This window comes from Malus domestica, chromosome 12 (genome assembly GCF_042453785.1).
Source record: "Malus domestica chromosome 12, GDT2T_hap1".
NCBI lineage: Eukaryota > Viridiplantae > Streptophyta > Magnoliopsida > Rosales > Rosaceae > Malus > Malus domestica.
In genome coordinates, this window is record NC_091672.1 from 8701347 (window position 1) to 8721370 (window position 20024).

A 20024-nucleotide genomic window follows, 5' to 3' on the forward strand; every position below is an offset into this window, starting at 1 on the left:
TTCAAGGTTGTGAAGCACTTCTCAAAAGTTTAAACCTTGCCAATGGAACTCAAAGCTTGCATGTTATTCCTTTTACAAAATCCTCAATTTTTATCGATCATCATGAGGAAATTGTATTGGAACTTTGGCTTGATCTATTACCTTCAAGAGTTATGTTGATAATGTTTTCAGTAAGGTTTTCCACGTCAGAACTCTCTTCGGCATAAACTAAGTATAGAAAAACTAAGTATAGAAAAACCAAACATTAAAAACCATTCAAATTATGAGAAGTTTACCAAAATAATTATGAAAAGAAATAAAACAATAGTACTATACCATATAAAAATATATTACGTCCTTTTCCAAATAGCCAATCTCGTGTGCACAACAAAGCTTGAACTGTTTCTGATAACAATGAACTACAATACTGATCTAGTATTATACCCCCAATACTAAATGCAGATTCTGATGCAACAGTTGAAAATGGGAATTATTAACACATCTCGTGCTAACTGAGAAAGTATCAGATAATGAAAACGCTCCATTTGCCACCAAGAAAGAACATCTATGTCTACTTTTCTATCTATTCTTTTATCCTCCAAATACTTTTGCAATTCATTTTTTTTTTCAATTGAACTTGAACCATCGTAATTATTATCAAAATCCTACATCATAAAAAATAAAAACGAAAACGTAAAAAGAATCATGCATCATGTCAATTTCAAATATAATATCAACACTTTTTATAGTACTACTACTACAAATATATAAAGTAAATAAAAACAAACTTAGGTTAACTCTGATAGGATTAAAAGCACACCACAAAGTAGCACACAAATGTCCTATTGATTTTCCTTATTAACACTAAGATTTGTCAATTGTAGCATATGAAAATAAGGGTTTTTCCCGCAGAAGATTGTTTTATCTAACTACTTAAAATGTCACAAAAATTGGGTTGCTGTCCCTACTGACCAGCCACTAAAAAATATTTATTAGACCGACTTACACTTATCTAAAGTCTACGAAATTTTATATGCAGACACTAGACACACAGAGCTACACACACACACACACACACACATTTTTGGAGTTGATTTTCTATTTAAATTAAATCAAACAAAAACAGGAAAAAAGCGAATTTTAAATAATAAAAATAGATTGTAGTTCACAAGTTAAGAAAAAACGAGTTAGGCGAATCGCTATCCACCACCAAATAATCATGCAAACATGTTATGTTTCATTCAAATTCCTTTTATTTTCGGATGAAGATGCTGAAGTTGGCTCAATGTTAGAACTCAACCTATTACTCTTTCTTATGTAGTATGTTAGGAGAATGGCATTTTCAACTTAACTTAGTCCCTAGTACGCAATCTAGAATGGCGTGTTCATAGATTTAACAAGTAGAAATCATTAAGAACGAAAAGAGTTTGAGTCATCACAAGGCATCGTAAGTACTAGCATTGTCTTACTTATCCTAAAAATTAGTTCACATGTTAATTGCAATTAACAAGTACTACTCTAGAACATATGTAGGTCCTCATTCGACAAGGGCAGACACACACATATTCATAGCATTAGAATCCTATATATGCTTACTAAGTATGCATCCGTAGAAAAACACATAAAGAATTCATCAATGAGACAATTAGTGAACTAATTTTCATCCATTCATAAAAGTAATTCAAACAAAATGTCATAACAACTTGCAATCATATTCGGGCTTCAAAATAGCCCCTAACTACTAAAAATTAGTTACACATAATCCTTAAATAAAACCAAAATAAAGACATGAGTTTGAGAAGATAAAACTGCAAGAAGAGAATGCCAAGATTTCCTCCTTCCTTTCCTTCCTTCCCCAACGTTGCTGCCTTGCCTTTTCGTTCTGTTCTTTTTTTTTTCTCCTCTCCCTTTGCCGCTGCAACCTACAGCCTTTTTGTTCTTGCTTGTTGCCCCAATTTCTTCTCCATAACTCACCCTACTAACAGCCATTTAGTGATGACAATAAGTGAGAGGAAATGGTAAAACAATTGTAACTCTTTAGGCAACCTTTATGCCCATTACTCCCACTTAATCCTCATCTTTAATTCCATTTCCTCTGATATTTGAATAGGTGTCAGCTGACTTGTTCTTGGCTACATTAGTTTTGGCTGATAGATTTATTGGATTTATTGCTTTCAATGCATTCTTGTCAGTTACAAACTGCTCAGCCTCTTGGGAACCTTTCAGTGTTAAAACAACCATAACTTCTTCTAGAAAAATGATATTAGCAATCTGTGAAATGCTCCAGAAAATAGACATCCGTAGTTTTCCAAGCATATAAAGTTCATTCTCTAATTGATTCTGAACTGTTCGCAACTTGCTTTCAAAGTCAGTTGATCTGCATAGGCATTTTTGACGAATTTGTTACTTAAAATCCCACTTGTGCTATTTTATTTTTCTTTTCTTTGCTTGACAAATCCCAAAAAATACCAAAACAAAGTAAATAGCTCAAAAATATAAGAAACTAACTAAGAAAAGACAAGTGAATTTGATGTAAAATATATAGAAATATGAGCTTATCAACCTCAAAGAGAACATCTCCAGATTCTGTTTGATGATTAGGCACTGAATTCATTAGAGTATATGAATTATCAAGATGCAAAAGTTTTTCCAAGTACACACCAAAAAGAACATTCAATTTGTCATTAACCTTTGTAAATTCAACCGAATTCACACCATGAAGCTTTGTGTAAGTCCAATCCACAAAATGCAATTTATAATGAGGGTCTAAGATGATTGCAATTGCCAAAATCAAACTGTACTCTGACCACTACTTCTCAAACTTCGTGTACATGTAAGTCTCCATCTTATTCATGAAACTTTTAGAGTTATCCATGGCTGCCTTAATTTGAAGTTTGATTAAGAACACCTTAGGGAAGAACAAATTTGATATGGGGTATTTTGTCCTAGAGAATAATCACGTAACCTTATAAAAGTACCCAAAAAACTTGGAAATCTTCATTATTTTATCTCACTCTTCAGAAGAAGGACAACTACTAAAATTGGAATCACTTAACCCTAAATGAATCAAAGCATATCGATAGAAAATTGCACTATCTAGCATAACATAGGTTGAGTTCCATCTAGTAGGGACATCTTGTCTCAAACCTCTCCTAGCATCCAATATCCCTACTTGTCTAACACATTCATAAAACTTTAGTTTCCTAGCCTCAGAGCCCTTTATATACTTGATGCATTCACGAATCTTTATCACCGAAGAATCAATTTCTTTAAGTCCATCTTGGACTATCAAATTCAAAACATGAGCACAACAACACACATGAAAGAAGTCACCATTCATCACGAGAAGACTTCTAAGATTCAATTGATTCTTCAAAACGCTAACAAAATAAATATTTGAAGAAGCATTATCCAAAGTAATAGAAAATAACTTCTTCTCAATCCCCCACTCAGTCACCAATGCATTAATTTTCTCAAATAATGCAACACCAATATGTGGAGGAGGTATGTGACAAAAACTTAAAATTCTTTTATGCAATTTCCAATCTTTGTCTACAAAGTGAGCAGTAAGAGCAAGATACCTATCAGTGCATTGCAAGGTCCATAAGTCTGATATCAAACAAATTCTACCTTCAACTGAGCCTAACAAATTATGAAGCCTTTGTTTTTCATTTTTGAACATCCTCAACACACAGGCTTTAATTGTATTTCTACACGGTAACTTAATATCATGAGATATTTATGCAAACAAAGTCCTAATTCCCTCATATTCAGAAAAACTAAAAGGAAGATTATGCTTTATGATGACCTCTACCAATAAGCCATGGAATACCACAGGATCAAAGTTTTGGGAACATAATTCAGACACCGACAATAATTCACCAGTCAATCCAGGGCATGTTTTCAAATGTCTATTCATATTACCCGTCCCATGATGACTATCATCTACTACCAATTTCTTACAATCTTTACATTGAGCATGACTTTTACCATCTTCAAAAATAGTAGTCAATTTGTTGAAAGTTTTGCAAACATGAGACATGAGTGTTTGCTTACCTAATTTGATCACTCTAGCCTTTTTCTTTGCCGAACTTGTATTTGTATCTTCTGTATTTTCACTTCCATGATCAGGTTGTATTCCCATTGTAACTTCCATTGACGCTCCATCACTAAGGTTCGTAAAATCTTGCTCTACAACATCCATTGCTTCAAGAAAGAAAAACAAAACTGTAAAATTTTGCTCATACCAATTCCATACCATATCCATTTCAATTTCAATTTCACATATCCATATCCATTTAAATTCACATATCCATTTCAATTTCAATTTCACATTTCCATTCCAAATTCACATATCCAATTCAATTTCAAAATCCAAATCACATATCCACAAATCAGAATCCAATTCAAATTTACTTTCAAATTCACAATTCAATTAAAAATACCTTGCACTTGTAGGTTGCAGCCTTGCTTAATTGCTTTGCTTGTTCCAAATCTTCAAATGTGGAAAACAAATATAGACCCCACTTATTAACTTCAAGTAAATAGACCCCAAATGAAACATAGATACAAAAGAACTAGAGGCATTCACAATTAAAAAAAAAAAAAGACCTACCTGCTAATTGCCAATACTTGGGGACAAATAATTGGACATTGCATCTACTACAGCAAAACAAAAATAGGTGGGGCATTACTACACTGTCGTTGCCTGCTTCACATGCCACTTAAATTCTAACCTCCCCAGTTCCCTGAAAACATATCCCCAATATATATACTCCCAAATTTCAATGCTTGATTCTATTTCTGCCTCGTCCTTTTGTGATTTTCAAGCTTATGAAGCCAACACGAAGCACGCTTACTCAATCGCTGGGTTTTTTTGAATGTTTGCAAACATGCCCCAACCCAGAAACTCCAAAATCTCCAAAATCAGAAAACCCCAGAAACCCCAAACCCAGAAAATTCCCAACCATTAGTTTTAATTTTAACGAAAACCCCAAATCACTAGTTTTTGAAAAAAAAAAACACAAAATACGCAAAAATACAACATTCATACCTTTAGCGTGTGCTTGCCTGTGTGTGGTTTTCTTGTGGCTGTCGGAGTCGAGTTGAAGGAAGTGAACGGAGAAGGATGCGAGACAGATGCGGATTAAGGAGACGGCATGTGAGTAAGTCTGGACTGGAGAGATCATAGTGAATGAGAGAGAAGAGAAGGATAACGTCTAACCTAATGCACAATGGACAACTGAGATTCAATCTCAACCGATCCAATGGTCACCAATTTTTTAAATTTAATTTAATATGTATATATATATAATTATTATAGTTTTTAGGGGTATAAAATTGTTAAATTAATATATATAATTATTATAGTATTTTTTATGGTTATAAAATTATTAAATTAATATTTTGCTTATCGTGTATCGTGTTACCCATATGTATACTCGAACCAACCCATTATCTTAACAAGTGCGAGTTACCCGATAACGACCCAATTCGTTATCGTGTTGACTCGAACACCTGTTAATTTTGTGTCGTGTAATGTTAGGTTATCGAGTCGTGTTAGGAATTGCCAGGCATAGGCTTGCAAGTCTAGTAGTTTCCGAAAGACTTGACATGCAACTAAAGTGTGTATATGAGGATCTTGATACGAAAAATCTACATGAAAGTTCTTGATGGGCTTACATTCATTGGTCAAATAGTTCTAAATCAAGGAACCACTCTTTATTCGATTGAGGCGTTCACTACATATTGAAGCAATTCAGACGGATGTTATATAATTGTCTAAGCAAGTATTTGACTTGTCAAGAATATGTGAATAATGAACTATGCCCTTGCATGTCCATTAAGAAGTTTAGTTCCAGATTTATGATTGTTGCAGTCTATGTCGATGGCAAAAATTTCATTAGGACTCCTGAGGAGCTTAAGAAATTGTAGCATACCTTAAATTAGAATTTGAGATGAAGGATCTTGGAAAATTTGATATTGGCTTGGTCTTGAGATCGAGCATTGTTCTGACCATATTCTGGTTTACCAATCAAAGATTGTACATCTCTTTCGTTGTGAATCTTTTAGCAAGATATAAACACACGCCTATACACAGACACTGAAATGTGTTACGGACATTATACGTTACTTAAAGGTATAATGGATTTGGGCTTGTTTTATCCCTATTCATCTTCATGTGTGGCCATCGCCCCCTCTCAGTCCTTAAGTTGATCCTCGCCTTTTTGGTTATGCTAATATTGGGTACTTACATGACCTGCACTGAACACGATCCCAAACGAGTTATGTCTTTACCGTTGGTGGACCGCAATATCTTGGAGGCCTACAAAGAAAACCCTAGTTGCTCTGGGTTCAAACCATGTCAAGATGCTTGTTCTTTGTAAGTTTGCTTATGAGTGAACGTGGTTAAGAGCCGTTGTCGAGCATATTCGAAGCACACATGAATTGTTGACCATCGTTGACGTACCAACAATGATCTTTGAAGATAATTCTGCATGTATAAACCAGATTCGAAAGGATACATTAAAGGAGATCATACCAAGCACATTGCGTCGTAGTTCTTCTTCTCTCTTCAGCATCAAAAGCATCAGAATATTGAAATCAACCAAATTCGTTCCCAAAATAACCTCGTTGATCTCTTCACCAAGTTATTGTCAAAGTATCCTTTTTGTAGCTCATCCGAGGAATTGGAATGCCTAAACTGTTTCATTTACACTACTTGTAGTCTAGTTAAAGAGTTTTATCGATCTGAAGGGGCGTATCTGATAGATACCAAGTTAATCTTAATGTACTCTTTTTCCTTTAGTTCATGAATTTTGCTAACATGGCAAGGTTTTGACGAGGCACCTATTTTAGGTTGGTCATACCCTGATTTGAGCATTAATTGCCGCTTGATTACCTAAAACATCGACTTTGCATTTGTCACCTTTCCTCCGAGACTTGGAGTTATGTCCCGCATTTGGTTTTACTATTGTCAGATTTTTGTGAGCTTATGTTCCTTGTATGAAACCTTAATTTAGATTTGCATGTGTAACTACCTATGTCGATTGAAGACTCCAAAAATCATCGGTGAAGACTTGATGTGGCTAATTCTTAAGTTTTACACACTCAAGGGCAAGGGGGAGTGTTGTAGTTAATATTGTTTAAGAATGTGATAGTGAGGCAAGTAAAGCCCCCTAATCAGTATAAGTAAAGGAATAAGGCCACAAAGAAGCGTGTACAATTCAAAACAGTTGAGCTCTGTATTCTCTCTCTTGTCGTCCCACCCCTAGCTTAACTCTCTGAATTTTCCTTCAACAATATATATATATATTTGTGATTTTATTTTTCCCTTCATTTTGCTTTGGTACAAAGAAATCAGTAAAAACCATAGAATTCTCCCTTCAACATGTAAAAAAGTAGACAAAATTTCTACGTAGAAAATAAAAGGTTGGGGAAAAAGTGTAATGCTATAAATCCAAGACAAAAAGAATTAAAAAAAAAGATTAAAATATTATAATAATAAAAAAAGAGAAATAAAAAGTCCAAATTGGAAAGTAAGCAAAATAATCAGAAATTCGAAAAAAGCAAAGAGGATAGCCAACATGGCCGGTGCCACCGTCACCGGATCTTTGCCTTAATTAACGACCTGCCTGTCAAAACCATAAACTCTCTCTCTCTCTAACCTCTCTATCATTCCGCTTCCGTTTTGAGTCGTTTCATTTCTGTTGCTCTCTTCTTCCTCCTCTCACCATTTCATCACCAAAATTCATATATATTTCCATTAACTCTCTCTGTCTCTCTCTCTCTCTCTCTCTCTCTGTGAAACTCTGCTTTCTCTCTTTTTCTCTCTCTATCTATCTGAAATTACAAATCTCAAAGGCTTCACGAAAAAGTTAGAGAGAGAAGCGCACACCCGCAGCAATAATTCACTTTTCTTTCCAACTATCTTCTTCTCTCTCCCTCTTTATTGCCAGCTCTTGCAGTTCGTCCCTCCCATAACCCTTTTTCCCATCTCTCTCTCTCTCTCTCTGTATTATCTCTCACCCCCACCACCCTCCATCATTACAATTACACACAGAGATCCTATTTCTGGTACGTCAATTCTCTCTCTGATCGATCTCATACTCTTTTCAGCTCCATCAATACCCATTTTTCTGTATGTTATCTGGATCTCTTTGTTTTCAGAGCTATTCCATATTTGCTCTGATCGTTATTTTGTTTGCAATTCTCGTTTTTTGTTATCTGGGTTTTTATGGGTTTGTATCAAATTTAATAGGCTCTGGTTGTTTTTATTTTTGTTTGTGTTTTTGGATAAAGTTGAATACTTGATCTGATGGGGTATGTTGGTTTTGCCTCCTTATTGCTTGGTAGTTGTTTGATCATCTATGCTTGTTGGTATCGTTTGATCTGACCCTTTCTTTTCATAACCTTATCTTGATTTTAGTTTATCTAAAGCTCGAATCGACTGAGTTGAAATGATTGAGTGAGTGATTGAACAGATGACTAGAAGATCTTAATATTATCTGGGTTCTTTTATGAATGCCTTTTGATGAAATATTATCTGGGTTCTTTCATTTGGTAAAACGTTGCGTGTCCATGCACGTGTGTACGAGTGTACTTTAATCTCCCTTCATTTTGCTGTTGTGTAATCAGGCATGTTCCTGGTAAGTCTTATAACTTTGGATTTGATAGTAATCAAGTATCCAGTCCTATTGCCTTTTCTGTGGTCATGTTGATCACAAGTCATATTTCAGTTCTTGGGTAGTTTTTCACTTGTTTGAATACTGGAAGGGACGTTTAAATTTGCCAAGATATTCTCAGTTTGCTTCTTTTCAGTTGGATTCGGGAATGTTATGGTCCAGAGGAAAGCTGTGCTGGAGGATTATTCGCACTAAGTGGGTTCAGTAATTAATTGCAGTGTTTGAGTCTGCAGTCCTACACACCTAGCAGATGTTTCATGGATGGATTATATACAGCCTGTTTGGAAGTATCAAATATTTGTTACTTGAGTAAAAAATAAGATGAGTTGGATGACTGTTCTTGGCTGAGAAGTTACCGATGATGATTCTTCAGCCTTAGTGCGTACTTGAAGCCAGTGGTTTAACTAGCTTGTGGTCCAAGTTGAATGGACAGTAGTACAGATATAAAATTTAATATTACCCAATATATAATATATGTGAACATAAACTTATGTTAGACCAATAGGATCAGCTTTGAGGTCAAACTCGTTTTCTAGAAATTTTTTGCCATAAGTATATTCTATGGATTGATCACTCATCTATGATTAAGTCATGATGATCTAAGTGTGAACTTCAAGGGAAGGACTGTATGTCAAACACTAGTTTTTATAACTGTACAAAGATAATCTAAGCAACATCTATGTAGAACTTTATAAACTAGTAGTGTCAGGGACTAGTTTTAGGTACAGAAGTGGCTCCACTGTAACACCAGCGAGTAGTATTAATGATGAAAAATCTTAGGACAGTTTGTTAATTGGCTGAAGTATATTTCCCTTTTGATGCATATTTTCTACTGACATCTGCATGCTCACATGTAAAGAAGGAGAAAAAAGGTGATAAACTTCTAAAGATGTGGTCTGGGTAGCCAGCAGGGTGGAATTTAGGTCTTTGTATCACTATGAATGGAGGCTTACCTAAAGAAAGCCTACTAGGACGAAGCTTGAAGAGGAGGATCATAAACTGAGAAGAGGTTTTCTAAGTTCTTTGGTAGCATATATGGACCAAATTCTAGCTATATGAAAAGCAAGAGGTGGAAGCAATGATGCACTTATGAGAGTTAGATACCTACTAATATTATCGGGAACTACCTCTGGATATATCTCAGTCAAGAAGTTAGTCCAGGGAAGGGGAGTCCGTGAAACTATTGTAGTCTGGGAAATGCCTTTTGGAATATCTCACTTGAGAATCAGTCCAGCGAAGAGAGTTTATAAATGTTTTGCCAACATGATTTGTGTTTCCTAGCTGAATATATCAAGTGGTGTAACTTGAGTATCTGATCCAAGGTTCAATGGCCAACACATAAGCTAGAACCTGACGTAAATGGACTGAGACATACCAACCAAGTTAGACAACTAAATTCTAAATACAGTGCATCAGCGCTTGACCTTCATTCTCATGCATGAGTTAACTTACGCATGTTGGTGTTATGTCTTATTTGGCAAGCACTTTTACCTGTTTGATTTAAAGTTCGTTGTATACGAAAATCAATAACCGGTTAGTGTAGCTTTATGGAGATATATAGTGATCCGAGATGTAAGTGCTCACAATTTAAACATCACAAGAAGAGATCTTATTCTAACAACTCATATTGTCGTAGTGCTAAGATTTACTGTAGCATCTCTATTGAATTTCTGTGTTGAGTATCAATGCTCACATTTGTACATAAGAATTATTGAAGCAGATCTATTACTTTTGACATAAGTTATCTCTATACTGTTTTTGAAAATGATGTAGTATTCATTTTGGCTTGGTAACAAAACTCCATTTGTTTATTTGTCTTTGTTTTTTATTTTCCTTGCAGTGAAATCTTGTGGAATTTATAGGGACGCAGGATTCAAAGTAATTCTGCCTTGCTGAAAGAAAGCTTTCTTAAGGGATTTTCAGGCAATGTCTAGCTCTACAAAAGCTTTGGATCCGGCTTTTCAGGGATCAGGTCAAAGGATGTATCCTTTTACCAGAGATGGTGACTCAATAAAATGGAGTCTGCAAATTATTTCTTTTAAGAACTATAACGAAGGACAGGAACAATCTTACTATCTTGCATCCACAGAAATAAAAAATTAAAAAAAAATGAAGTAAAAGCGACTTAAAACAAAATTACGGCCCAGGATAGTTGGAATAGAGGCTAGGGTTCATGTGGCCGAACCTAAAGAGTTGAGTGAAGGTCATCCATTCCAGCTACTGTAAAATAGTTTGTTATAAGTAAATGTAATTAGTTTGTTAATAGCTGTGATTAGTCAAGGTAGTTAAGTGATTAGTTAAAGCAGTTAAAGGGTATTAATGTAAATAGCCAAAATGCTATATATATCCATACATGTGTAATTGATTATTCAGTCAAGACAATTGAAAACTTACCGAGGAAGTTTTCTGTTTCTATAAAGGTTTTGTTGTTATAGACAAAAATGTAAAGTCTGTTTCTATAAAGGTTTTGTTGTTATAGACAAAAATGTAAAGTAGGTTATACGTTATACTTTGTATCAATTTTGGGAATATGCAAGTCTTTCTGGTTATCTTTTAAATATGTTAATCATGTTGTGTTTCCACATTTGAGGTCGTGAAACTTAACATGTTATAGAGGGGCTGAAATTTGGCGAATTGAGGACTTCCAACCAGTTCCTTTGCCAAAATCTGAACATGGAAAATTCTATATGGGGGATTCTTATATTGTCTTGCAGGTTTGTCTATTTATTTACTCTCTTTTATTCTTTTCGAAGCCTTTACTATTTATACTTTTTTCCTCGCAAGATTGCTTAAAAAGAACGAAATTTGTCAGTAATTTTCTTCCGAGAAATGCAAAAGTTCAATTTTTCTTTTTTGGGTGATCCATAAGTTGATGTCATTCTTCTTGAATAACTTTTTGTGTTCTCCCTCTATCAGCTGTTACGTTTGGGTTTAAAAGGTTTAATAAAAAAATGGTGGAGGTTTGCACTGATTAATAAATTTAGCACTCAAAATGGTGCACACTATTACCATGGCTCTCTATCAAATCTTTTTTTATGCCTTTCCCTTTCTTTGCATGTTCCACCTTAAGAAAGGGGTAGTCAGGGATGGGGAGGAGGATGGGGAATGGGTGTAGGACATATCATACTTTGGAATAAAAAGGCTTACCTTCAAGGAGGCTTTTTTCATTCATATGTTCTCATGCACTTCTCTGACTGTTTGTAGACAACACAAAACAAAGGGGGCGCTTATCTCTATGACATACACTTCTGGATTGGGAAAGATACAAGTCAGGTATGTATGTTCAAAGTTTGAACTTGCCTTGAATTTCCTTTGATGTTATATATAGAAGTAAGAGAAAAATGGTTTATGTAGTGACTTTTTATTGTAGGATGAAGCTGGGACAGCAGCTATTAAGACTGTTGAGCTAGATGCAGTTCTTGGAGGACGTGCAGTGCAACATCGAGAAATTCAAGGCCATGAATCTGACAAATTTTTGTCATACTTCAAACCTTGTATTATACCATTGGAGGGGGGTGTTGCTTCTGGATTTAAAAAGGTTGAGGAAGACGAATTTGAAACTCGGTTGTATATCTGCAAAGGAAAACGAGTTGTCAGAATGAAGCAGGTATCCTGTTCTTCTGATGCGAGGGTTTAGAGTTTTTCTTTTTCTTTTGGTCTGGAGAGTTAGAGTTCAATTAAGTTTCCTAAATGTGATTCTGATAGAGTTTAAAGGGAATTGCACCCTGCATTCTGATTTTGTAGGTTCCTTTTGCGCGTTCCTCTCTGAATCATGATGATGTGTTTATCCTGGACACTGAAAACAAGATCTTTCAGTTCAACGGAGCAAATTCTAATATCCAGGAGAGGGCGAAGGCTTTGGAAGTAATCCAGTTTTTGAAGGAAAAGTATCATCATGGAACCTGTGATGTTGCAATAGTTGGTAAGTGCATATACGGTGTAACAATGTATATTATATACAAGCCCACAGAACTTTTATCATGTTTTCATTTTCTCTGGTACTCAAAATACCTGCATTATCCAACCAGAAGTGTTACCTTACATGTTTGCTATCTGTGTTGCCCATTCTCACTCATTACTTATTTCATTTGTCAAAAATGGTGTGCATTATGGCAGATGATGGGAAGCTAGATACAGAGTCCGATTCGGGTGAATTTTGGGTCCTAATGGGTGGATTTGCTCCAATTGGAAAGAAGGTAATCACTGAAGATGATGTGGTTCCAGAAGCTACTCCTGCTATACTGTACAGGTATTCTCATATTCTGTTATTGTCTTTTGTCTAAAACTCTTGATTTTTAGTAAATAGTGAACTCTCTCTCTCTCTCTCTTTCTCTCTCTCCCTCCCTCCCTCCCTCCCTCCCTCCCTCCCTCCCTCCCTCCCTCCACACACACACACGTATGGTCGTATGCTTTTCATGTGTGTGCATCTGCATGTAGTAGGTGGCCTGGTAAGCACATGCTCCAGACACTTGTTTCTGTGTTGTGTGCCGGAAACAAAATATCTACTTATATGTTAATTTCTGGTATAATCCTCATACGGTTCTAACTTAAACTTACTGGTTTTTGAAGCATAACCGAGGGTGAAGTGAAGACTGTAGAAGGTGAACTATCCAAATCCTTGCTTGAAAACAACAAATGCTACTTACTGGACTGCGGTTCAGAGGTGTTTGTTTGGGTTGGCCGGGTGACACAAGTGGAGGACAGAAAATCTGCTAGCCAAGCAGCTGAGGTAGTGACCTGCACTTTTTTATCCATGCTGGCAAGCAGATAGGTTTATGAGTGACTTACATAAATGTAACTCTGAATTTTGTCACCAGGAGTTTCTTGCTACTCAGAATAGACCAAAGTCAACACGAATAACCCGGGTTATTCAAGGTTATGAAACACATTCATTCAAGTCCAACTTCGATTCTTGGCCGTCAGGATCAGCAACTTCTGGTACTGAAGAGGGAAGAGGAAAAGTAGCAGGTAATTATCAACTCCTGAGTTGTAAAGTGTACAGTAATACTTTCTGATTGCCTTTATCTAATATTGTATCTTCATGGTCTGCTAGCTTTGCTGAAGCAACAAGGTGTTGGTTTAAAGGGTGTTGCAAAAGGTGCTCCCGTAAATGAGGAGGTCCCACCTTTGCTAGAAGGAGGTGGAAAGATGGAGGTCTAGTTGATAATGATATATGTTAATCATGCTTCTAGTAATGACTTAATTAATTAGGCTTCCTTGTTGATATCTTTTGGAATATTGGGTATTCTGTTTTTTTTTTTTCAGGTATGGTGTATCAATGGTGGTGCCAAGACTCCTTTGCCTAAGGAGGATATTGGTAAATTTTACAGTGGAGATTGCTATATCATTCTCTATACTTACCACTCTGGTGATAGAAAAGAAGATTACTTTTTGTGCTGTTGGTTTGGAAAAAATAGTATTGAGGTAATTCACTTTGTTCCTGGTTAGGATTCAAATAATTGAAAGAATCACTTTGCTTTCTGTCAGAATTCTTGTATATAAACTATAAAGAAAGAGACCTGCACTTCAACCTCATGCTTGCATACATTGTGCTTTCAATTGGGGTTGGGGGTGGGTGAGGGTTGTGGAAAAAAATGTTGCGTCTTTGATGTCCTTCGGTGTTTTGGTTAGAGTTGAATGTCATTTCTTGAAGATAGGAGGAACGCTTGATTTTGTTGTGGAGAGGGTGGGCTTTTTAGCTTCTTTGTGGGCTCCAGTAGCTGCAGAATCTGGAGATATTCCTTTCTTTGAGCTATAGTTGGATTCTTGGATGATTATTGTACTGTTTAAGTTAGCCTTGATCTGAAGTAGGAACAATAGGTTGGTAGTATCGGACATTTTCAGGTGGTTATTCCTGGTCTTCTTGTTTCAGTGTACTTCATGTCCACTTCTTGATTTTTTGAGTAAATAAATAAAAAAACGAAGTTTCATTCACATAGGAAAGAGACAACTTATTGTCCAAGTGTGGTTTGTATTTTCTGGAAGGGTTTTCAGGGCACTAAACATGTTGTTTGGTTTGGGTCTTTGTTTGTTCTCCTCTTCATCCAAGCTATTATTAAACCTAGTGATTGAATAACAGAGGATATCAAAAGAAAGAGTCATGTTCTTATCTTCATTCTAATGACTTTTCATTTAATTTTTTTACCTTTTTGGTAATAGTTTGTCTAATATTTCGTGAAAGCATCCTTCGACATTTTGTTTCTGCACCATATTAGAAAACCTTGTTGCAATTGTAAGAGGACTGCTAAAGAATTTCCATTATATAACCCATTTTAGGAGGACCAGAAAACTGCTTCTCATTTGGCTAGCACAATGTCCAACTCGCTGAAGGGAAGACCAGTGCAGGTATCATATTATCTTTAGTCAATGTTGGAGAATGTGTCTTACGGACCTACATATAATAGGGGCCTTTTGCAGGGTCACATATTTCAAGGTAAAGAGCCACCACAGTTAGTAGCACTTTTTCAGCCTATGGTGGTCCTGAAGGTATTGTTCAGTTTAGTGACTTTAGTCTGGTGCAAAGACCTCTCCATATTAGTTTCATTTGAGGGTTTATTGTTATCATTTTAATTTGATTGATTTCCTCTTCAGGGTGGCTTGAGCTCTGGTTATAAGAAATCGGTTGAGGAGAAAGGTCTGACAGATGAAACTTATACCGCAGATTGTGTGGCACTCTTTCGGTTATCTGGAACTTATGTTCATAACAGTAAAGCAGTGCAAGTTGATGCGGTATGAGCCAATTCATATGTTGTAATCACGTATCCTACATGACAATATATGCTCACATATTTTGGGGGACTGACCTTAGAAAGCGATAAGCACTCTGTCTGCGATATTACATATACCCCTGAATTCCTCGTATTGGAGACTTATCTGTTCCCTAGTAGTATGCATCTTTAAGATTACCACTGAATGTTTTTCACGCTGGATTTTTTGGCATGCTGTAGTTGGCCGGTATGGAGAATAATATGGTATATGAAATGTTGGATGTGATTTATTGAGGGGAAGATGAAATAGAGTTATCTGTGTTTTCTTCATATATGTAGTACGAAGATTCAAATAGAATTGCATACTTTCAAGAGAATGGTTTCTATGCTATGTTTAGATGTTAGACTTCTTGTTCACTGCTGGACATAATCTTTGTACTCTTTGGGCTTTTTAAATAGTCTTTCTTTTATATGTATACATAAAACAGATTTCTTTGTTTAGGTGGCAACATCATTGAACTCTACCGAGTGTTTCATTCTGCAATCTGGGTCCTCAATGTTTGCCTGGAATGGAAATCAATGCACCATTGAACAGCAACAGTTAGCAGCAAAACTTGCAGAATTTTTGAAGGTATACTTGTATTGAAGATTTCTATTCTCTCTTCCCTCTTACATAACTTATTTGCCTTCGAACTTATCATAGATGCACCATCCAGAAGAGTCAATAAAACCAAGTATGCTTAGTAAATGTATTTCAGTCGGGCTTCAAGTAACAATGGTATACTGGGCTCTGGCATTGTTTCGACTTGATGACAAAAGAACAAGATGATTGTACACGTTAACTTGATTGGGCACGTACAATGGATGGACAGTGTTCAGTATTCATGCTTAATGTAATTTAATAGTATTTATTATTTCTTAGGCTTTCGATTTTCAGTATTGCCACCAATATAATGTTCATCTATTTGAGCCTTATATGCCTTGCTAATACAGCCTGGAGTTACTCTAAAACATGCTAAAGAGGGAACTGAGAGCTCATCCTTCTGGTTTGCTCTAGGAGGGAAACAAAGTTACACCAGCAATAAAGTTTCTCAGGAGATTGTCAGAGATCCCCACCTGTTCTCATTCTCGTTCAACAGAGGTAGAATTTTATGACATGAAATGATGTCTAAGTTGGAAATTTTATTTGTAAAGCTAGTTCCATTCTAACTCTGTTTTTTTTTATTGTTCATTGATTCCCCAGGAAAGTTTCAGGCGAGTTATCTGGCCTTTTGAGTGTAATCGGTATTTTCTTCCATTTTTATTTGGGCGCTAGTGCTTCTAATCCCTGTCTTCGTTTTTAATTCTGCAGGTGGAGGAAATTTACAACTTCACTCAGGATGATCTGTTGACAGAGGATATCCTTATACTTGACACACATGCCGAAGTGTTTGTTTGGGTTGGTCAATGTGTAGACTCGAAAGAAAAGCAAAATGCTTTTGAAATTGGCAAGGTATACCTTAAAATATTTGCATCTTTGTCATATGTTTCATTTGTTACATTTTCCATTCATATTTGTGCAGAAATACATAGCGCTGGCGGCATCTCTGGAGGGGTTGGCTCCTAATGTACCATTATACAAAGTTACTGAAGGAAATGAACCTCGCTTCTTTACAACATACTTTTCATGGGATCTTTCAAAAGCCACTGTATGTTCTAAAACAACAGACTCTCTCTCTCTCACTCATTTAGATAAATTTTAAGGAATTTGTAGTCAAGCAAGGAATAATCAAAACACGTTTAAGTTGAATGCAACAAATTTCTGTGATTTGGAATTTTTGGAGGGGTTTTTACTTTTCTATTTCATCTTTAACCTATTAATTGAAATAACTAGTCTTTTGAACTAGAATGAAATTAAGCGAGGATAAATATATGTGTGGAATACTGTAAATGATAATGCTGTGCAAATGTCATAACAAATAGGGAAGTGAAAACTGTCTAGGTGGGAAGAGAATTGGTTTAGGGATCATTACGTATAGAATATCATATACCAGTAGGGATTAAATATGCATAGAAGTCTATCTTCTCAAATAAAATGAAAGCCTAGAAGTCTAATTTGGTAATAACATACGAGTCAATCAACATTTTTTTTCTGGGTAAATTATTACTGATTGATGATGTGCTTACATTCTCTCCCTCTTCAGTGTAATAACCATGTCAGAGATAATCATCTAAAATATGACTTTGTTTCTGCTACACTTGCTAGTGCATTTGAGATTCCAGACATTTCATTAAATAATTTTAGAGGCGGACCAAAACTTTTGTGATTGAAACATTATTTTGATAGGTAAAGTGTGAAGCAAAGGGGCGTGACAGTGTGTCGAAAACCTTTGTAGATATCAACTGTTTTAATTGAAAGTACTTTATACGGATGCATTACACTATTCGGTTTAATATATAATTTTCTTACAGTATATCTACACTAAATGTAGGTTCAAGGAAACTCATTCCTCAAGAAGGTGTCAATACTCTTTGGAATTGGCCATGCTGTGGAGGTAAGCAATGTATATTATCAAACACGTTGCATCGTAATCTCCTCTTATACATGTGTGCGAAATGCTATATGATACATTCTGTCTAGTATATACAAGGGAACCATGATCATATCATGTCTTAAGATTCTCGTTATAAGTTAGTTACCGGAATAATGTTCTTCTCATAACAGTTCGAAATGATTGAACAACATTAAGGGTTAAAATCTATCAAATTTTGTAAAATTTTTTAGCATTATCATTTATTATCCTTCTGTAATTCACGGAGAACGGATATCTGTTGCTGGATCAGGACAAGTCCACTGGGAACCAAGGAGGACCAAGGCAAAGAGCTGAAGCCTTAGCTGCTTTATCATCTGCATTCAATCCATCCTCCGGAAAGTCATCCCAAGCGGTAAATAAATTTTTTTGTACCAGCATCGTGTGCTTGTAGTGGATGCTATTGCCATGTTGTCATGTCTTCACATGCGGTGTGCAGACAAGCAGAACTTTTAATTCATTCCATGAATGAATAGTAGGAACCTTCATCCTAGTTAAGTATTTACAGAAAGTTGCATTAGAAAGTGTACATTCCCCATCTCATCCTCCATTCCCTCTCAATGCTCTTTTCATGTTGTCATTCTTTTGTGGAATAATCAACTAAGGAAGTGGGTGTGTATACAAACATCCCTTAGGTTTTTCGAATGTTGCATTATGACAAGTTGAACCTGATATTAAGCTGTTACATGGAGCTTTTTTATTCGACCTTTATCCCTCTTTGCTTTAGGATATGCTAGATCTGAGATTAATCTGTAGCATGGAGCTTTTTTATTCGATCTTTATCCGTCTTTGACTTGGTGTTGTTTCTTAGCACCTTTTAACCTTACACTTCTCCTTTTCTGAGGCATTATATTCAATAATTCAACAATTCAACTGCCATGCAATCACAGGGCCAGGATAAGTCCGATGGATCGAGTGAAGGAGGACCAAGGCAAAGAGCAGAAGCTTTAGCTGCTTTATCTTCTGCATTTAATTCATCCCCTGGAAACAAACCTTCTCTTCCCAAGCCGTCTGCATCAGGTCAAGGAACACAAAGAGCTGCAGCAGTTGCTGCGCTTTCAAATGTTCTTACAGCTGAAAAGAGTAAGTTAACACCAGATGCTTCTCCTGTGCAAAGCCCTCCCTCAGAAACTAGTGCTTCTGGTAAGAAAGTAGGAATACTTATGATTATCCATTATATGCATGGTTAGCAAACGGATTTGATGAATTTGGGTACTTGCAGCTGGCGCAAAAAGTGAAACTGTTTTTTTTTTCTATCTGAAACAGAGGGTCCTCAGGAACTTCCTGAAGTCAAGGAAACAGGTGAATCTGCACCTGCTTCCGAAAGCAGTGAGGATGATTCAAAACAAAAGACACTGCAGGACGAGAGTGAGAGTGAAAGTAGTCGCAGTACATTCAGTTATGACCAACTGAGGGCTAAATCTGACAATCCTGTAACCGGCATTGATTTTAAGAGAAGAGAGGTTGGTCTTTTGTGAATGTTGTCATTTTCATCAATATCTGCTTTGAAATCATAGTGACATATCGTCGGCTTGGTTTTTCAGACCTATCTCTCTGACGAGGAGTTTCAGACTATATTCGGGATGCCAAAAGATGCTTTCTATCAACTGCCAAAGTGGAAGCAAGACATGCAGAAGAGGAAAGCTGATTTATTCTAGAGGCCGAAGTCAATAGAACGAGTGCTTTTACTGCGTTTATTTGCATCCTGACTTGCAATTCATTCATTTTGATCTGTGTTTTTTCTGTGGTGCCTTGTTTTCTGTCGAGCATTTTGCTCTCGATGAACATAGCGCCGTGGTTAGTATCGGTATTGATTGAGATACTGCCTGAAGAGTGATTTTCTTCTCTCCTTTTTTCTCTTTTTCTGAACTGCTGCCGGCTCTTGTAGTTATCACAGATGGTAGTGTTAAAGCTCAACGCAGGTCAAATTCTTTTATTTGCTTCCACATGTATTTCAATTTTCGGATTTTTTCGGTTCAATTTTCGGTTTGTAATATGTAATACATTTGTATTTTGTAATTGTGACCTACATAAAAGGAATGGGAAATTGTTTTTGGTTTGCAGTTTTTGGTTCATCTCTAATA

General features: G+C 36.0%; 1 protein-coding gene across 2 annotated transcripts; it reads left to right on the forward strand.

Annotated features, from left to right (window-relative positions):
- The first annotated feature begins 7633 nt into the window (after nucleotides 1–7633).
- On the forward strand, nucleotides 7634–20003 carry LOC103449750 (villin-3). 2 transcript variants are annotated; one of them, XM_070810044.1, is made up of 24 exons: nucleotides 7634–8055; nucleotides 10504–10645; nucleotides 11278–11377; nucleotides 11868–11936; nucleotides 12034–12270; nucleotides 12408–12585; nucleotides 12780–12912; nucleotides 13233–13392; nucleotides 13481–13631; nucleotides 13717–13817; nucleotides 13929–14087; nucleotides 14940–15008; nucleotides 15081–15149; nucleotides 15255–15392; nucleotides 15873–16001; nucleotides 16364–16511; nucleotides 16614–16624; nucleotides 16722–16862; nucleotides 16933–17058; nucleotides 17842–17904; nucleotides 18194–18295; nucleotides 18831–19083; nucleotides 19207–19403; nucleotides 19485–20003. In XM_070810044.1, the coding sequence occupies exons 2-24, from the start codon at nucleotides 10590–10592 to the stop codon at nucleotides 19596–19598; spliced, it is 2904 nt and encodes a 967-aa protein (XP_070666145.1). In that variant the 5' UTR covers nucleotides 7634–8055; nucleotides 10504–10589; the 3' UTR covers nucleotides 19599–20003. The 2 variants fall into 2 exon arrangements, with proteins under 2 accessions (XP_070666145.1, XP_028946360.2); XM_029090527.2 differs by having other exon boundaries at nucleotides 8031–8119.
- The last annotated feature ends 21 nt before the right edge of the window (nucleotides 20004–20024 follow it).